Genomic DNA, 5,040 nt, shown 5'->3' with positions numbered 1-5,040 from the left:
CTAAGGGATCGGACAATATTTTCATTGAATAATGTTTCCGACAAAGGTTGTCAAATTGACTGACATGTTTATCGTATAGTACAGTCCACTATGAAAATTAGCTGTGGTTTGTTTCAACTACCTATTTTAAATTTTTTTGTCACTTTCTAAGTGTTGAATTTTATGGAATTGGGAAAGAAGTACCGAGTTTGAAGCGTTCATGAGCAGACATTGCAGTTGAATATTCAAGTTCTAAATTTGATTATTGATGAATAATAAAATAAATCCTACTAGCTCGATTGATCGTTTCATTTAATTTATTTAAACCAGGTTACCTATAATAATATTTTTTCGTTAATTTATGAAAATATCAAATTAGCCCGTAATCCTGAATCCTGATACATAAAGTTAGCCTATTAATTTAACACAGGTACGACTGTACTCAGTGTTGCACTATCAAATGCAATTGACGCGCCTCTATGCCAGGGTTTTTATGTTCCTGGTCAGGCTATATATAGGACTAGCTTTCCGCCCGCGGCTTCGCCCGCGTGGAATTTTGTCTGTCACAGAAAAACTTTATCGCGCGCGTCCCTGTTTCAAAAACCGGGATAAAAACTATCCTATGTTCTTTCCCGGGACTCAAACTATCTCTATGCCAAATTTCATCAAAATCGGTTGCGAGGTTTAAGCGGGAAAGCGTAACAGACAGACAGACAGACAGACAGAGTTACTTTCGCATTTATAATATTAGTTGGGATTTTGTTCAGCCACAACTTGGAGTCAGAAGAAAATAGGCGTAGCATTATTTAAAAAAATATTATTTTTGAACGTTTGCCACATGGAGTTACATGGAGACATTTGACGTCTTTTAAGTTTGACCAGTGTTGCCAGAAGGTTACTTTTGTAACCTTTTAGGTTACTTTTGAACTGCTGTGGTTACTTTTAGGTTACACTAATGAAAAGGTTACTTTTAGGTGATTTTTCAGAAATTGTAGAATTAACTTTACCTACAGGTTATTCAGTAAAAAATATTAATAGTGACAATTTAAAAATTATGTCATAAAGTGCATTTAAACTTGAATTTGATTTATTATTTGTTAAAAAAAATGAGTTTTAGCGAATGTTTTTCGATAATAAAACGCAAATCCATGAAACGTTTTTATACGACTGGTCACTTTTCGAATTTAGATGATCAATTGTATTCATTTTCCATCCATGAACAACCTTACACAATCATCGCTCCGCACCCCCCCCCCCCCCCCCCCGTATGAAGGTTACTTTTTATTCAAAAAGGTTACTTTTTTTAATATTTCTGGTAATTTCTGACTAGACCCGACTGGCAACACTGAGTTTGACATTTTAGAGTTCGGATCGGAATTTCTTTCGGTCTAGTTGAGATTTTCGTGAATTATTTCTATCTTCACAATTTTTCTACTAAAATTTTTATATGAAGTCTAAAATACTGAAATAACTAGCTTTTTTCGAAGACTAGGACTTACGGCTGAATACAATACTTCAAAATGCCACCGGTAAGTATTTACTCTTATCTGCTTCTGCGTAACTAGATTTTCAAGATAAAATTTTCACGATTTTTCTATTAAACTTGCATTTTTTACACTTTTAAATCAATAAACACTTCGTATTACATCCTCACAGCATGTTGTTTGATACATTATCTGCTTATGAATATTCGTTTGTTGCACTGTCCCGTTTGCGCCGATGCACTCAGGTATCTAGATGTACAATGACTATAGGACGTTATTGATTTCTACCCCCATTCGTACATTTTTAAAGCATGGCCTAGCTTCAGTCGCGAACACGCTCGTACTTAGGGGAAACTTTTGAAATGCAGATATTGATCAATAAATCTTTATCCAATGCTGCGCGTTACGCTCTTTGAGAAGTTTAAACGGTTCATTAAAAGATTCAAATTCATTTTTCAGCCCAAAGGGAAAGCCCCTACCAAAGGTGCTAAACAAATTTTAATGGAAAACTCTGCCACAGTGAGTTTCTACAGGAATATGGCGGTCGGTGCAGGGGTGTTCCATGTGCTTCTTCTGATTTGTGTCTATGCTGATAGTGTGACACCTTTCAATATTGTAAGTAGCCTCTGATTTATTTCATAGTAGTTATTTACCATCCTACTATGTTAAAAACTTGTTTGTGTTTTACAAGTCAGATCAATCAATTTTTTTTCCTTCAGTGCATGAATGTGTTAGTGATTTCACTGAATGCAACATGCTACCACCTGATGAGGAGCATGAGCCAACCGAAGTATACTGACAACAATCAGTTAATTGATCCTGGACTTGATCTCAATATGGAAGGCGGCATGGGCGAGTAAGTTTATTGATGTTTTCGTAAATTTTATTTGTGGTCAGTGAATTTTTTAACTTTGTGATGTAGTATTTAGAAGCAACATTTTAAAAGATTTTCATTTGTTACTCGCAGAACAAGACCAATAGAAATCAATTATTATGTGGTTCTATGCGACCCCTTGAGGCTTGAAGGGTTAACAATACAATACAGTCACTTGCATATTATTATTATGAGACATAACAAAATAAAAATTTAAAGACAATATGCATTGTAATGTGACTATTACTTGTAATTATTTTCAGACATATCAAGGATGTGGTTATTCTCACATCAATCACTCATATCCTGGCAATCATTACTAACTACTTCTGGCTGCTCCTGATATTCATGCCCATTAGAGCCTTCTGGTTATTGTGGAAGCACATACTCGGACCATGGTTTTTCCAAGAAGCTCCTCAAGACACTGAGCAGGATGAGAAGAAAAGGAAGAAAATGGAAAGGAAAATGAAGAGGTACCAACAATAAGTTTACATACATGACTGTAAATTTTATATTATTTATTTAAGTAACTATAAAAAATTGTCCTAATTCAACATGGACACAACACAAAACATTGTATTTTATAAAATTTCTTACACTGAACACAATTTTTATTAAAGCTTAAAAATTAATACAATATTTTATCCTTTATAATATATTTCCTGTACATAGTACTTGTGTATTGATAATGTTCATAACTGAAAATTACCTACATCATAAAATCTTGATTATGTAAAAAATTTGCATAGGTAAAAATACATTATTAAGTTCTTACATTATATTAAAAAATATATTCCTGCATAATCCTAATACATATAATGTAGATCATTTTACAATATTTCCTAAAAGGTACTTTATGTTTTACAAAATTATTAACTAAGTATTTTTAATGAGTTTTATCAATGTATTTTTGTAAAAGCAGTATAACAATTTATGTCATTTTGCAACAAAAATTATAGTCAGTTAACAAACTTATCTTAATAAATAACTTTATTTATTTATCTGAAGTTGTATTAGGAATTTATTGTTAGTACATTTTATTTAATTCAAAGATTTTATTATTTTAGAGAATAAACACAAATTTGATATTTGTGGAATGATCATCATCTTACATAATAAATTGGTGTTGTTTATAAAATAAATATGTAACCTTATAATTCTTCAAATATACATACAGTAGAATCTCGATTATCCGAACTCCGATTATCCGGATATCCGATTATCCGGACTCATTCTTCACGGTCTCTAATTACCGATTTAGGGTCTGGACCCATAAAAACGGAAGGCGCCGCCACCGTAATACGGTACGGACTTCGTATTAGTTCATTGTTAAAAGAAATGGATCCATCCAATGGTCTAAAATTTAGATTTTCAGAGTATAAATGTTGTATTGAAAACCCTTTCTATTGTAAAAAGTTAATTATTGTTTCATTTTACTGTGAAATCGATTATCCGGATTTTCGATTATCCGGAACACCCCTGGTTTTAATTGATCCGGATAATCGGGATTCTACTGTAATTATCTTGGACGAATAAACCACGGTAAAAATAAACGTGGTTTATTCGTCCAAGATAATTATCCATGTGAGTAGACCATTCGTTCTTGTATTTTTGGTTTGGGGCTATAAAAAATATTTAGATTTAAGAGTGCTCAAGGATTCATTATTTAGGCAGTTGGTGTGGAAGAATCTTGAATTTTCTTGAACAATGATGCATCTTGTTACAAAACAACATGTTTGTATTACTTTTATTACTTATTTGTATTCAGGTGCCTAAGCGTATTTTAAAATATGTATGTAATGTATTTAACGAAAATTTTAAACATGTTGTTATTTTACGAACAATTTTGTTGAGATACTTTTAGTAAATGACTGTACTACGGAATTTCGAATCGATTAATAAAAAATTGGAGAGTAGGTTTGCTGAGCTGCTTTGCAACGGAACTGTCATATTTATTACAAAAACGTACGTAAGGAGTCCATTCCTATTTTGAGGTGTATTTTTTGCTGTTTAAAATTAATTTATGAATATGAATTTGTGAAATCACGTAAAAATAAAGAATTGTTGGTGCAAGATGGATTTCTGTATAGTTTGAATAAAAAGTGCGTTCGAAGAGCATGTTTAAGTTGTGGTGTTGCTGCAATTACAAAAAAGGTCGGTGAAGAAGTACCAAGAAGAAATACCTTCTACGTCGGGTGCGCGTATGACAACCAAAGAGGCGATGCGTTGGGTTATTCACCCGGAAAGAATCCGAAATGGGCCCAGCCTACTATTTCTTATTAAAGTAATATTTTCTGATACATCTCCAATTCCGAAACAGTACAATTTCGAAATTCCGTAGTACAGTCTTAGTAAGTAAGTGTTAAGCCCTAAATCTAGTTCTCGTAAGTTTTCTCGACTGAATGTTTCTAAGCTATCAAATAAACATTTCTGAACTTATATTTGTTACGTCTTATTATTTGGCTAAGGGCTGAAAGTTTAACCCAAGTAACATTTTACTCCATTTAAGAGTTCAATAGTCGTTCACATGTACTCCACAAGCTGTGTATGTCAGCTGTATACGAGCTGTATAGCTTGCTATAATGCTTTTATAGAACCAGTTTGGGCACAAATTAGACAGCTTTAAGTTCACTATGGCTGTACATTAGCAGTATAATAGCATTATAATAGCAGTTTAAGTAGTAACATCGTACTTAAGGCTGA

The 5,040-nt window shown here is 32.8% G+C and overlaps 1 protein-coding gene across 1 annotated transcript; it reads left to right on the top strand.

Annotated features, from left to right (window-relative positions):
- The first annotated feature begins 1,322 nt into the window (after window positions 1-1,322).
- On the top strand, window positions 1,323-4,778 carry LOC135086522 (transmembrane protein 208). Its single transcript, XM_063981251.1, has 4 exons — window positions 1,323-1,508; window positions 1,923-2,078; window positions 2,183-2,319; window positions 2,601-4,778. The coding sequence occupies exons 1-4, from the start codon at window positions 1,500-1,502 to the stop codon at window positions 2,821-2,823; spliced, it is 525 nt and encodes a 174-aa protein (XP_063837321.1). The 5' UTR covers window positions 1,323-1,499; the 3' UTR covers window positions 2,824-4,778.
- The last annotated feature ends 262 nt before the right edge of the window (window positions 4,779-5,040 follow it).

This window comes from Ostrinia nubilalis, chromosome Z, assembly GCF_963855985.1.
Source record: "Ostrinia nubilalis chromosome Z, ilOstNubi1.1, whole genome shotgun sequence".
Taxonomy (NCBI): Eukaryota; Metazoa; Arthropoda; class Insecta; order Lepidoptera; family Crambidae; genus Ostrinia; species Ostrinia nubilalis.
This window is presented reverse-complemented; position numbering and strand designations above follow the sequence as displayed.

Coding starts and splice junctions, on each gene's coding strand:
- LOC135086522 (XM_063981251.1), top strand. Junction 2,079..2,182: donor GTGTGACACCTTTCAATATT/GTAAGTAGCCTC, acceptor TTTTTCCTTCAG/TGCATGAATGTGTTAGTGAT. Junction 2,320..2,600: donor ATGGAAGGCGGCATGGGCGA/GTAAGTTTATTG, acceptor AATTATTTTCAG/ACATATCAAGGATGTGGTTA.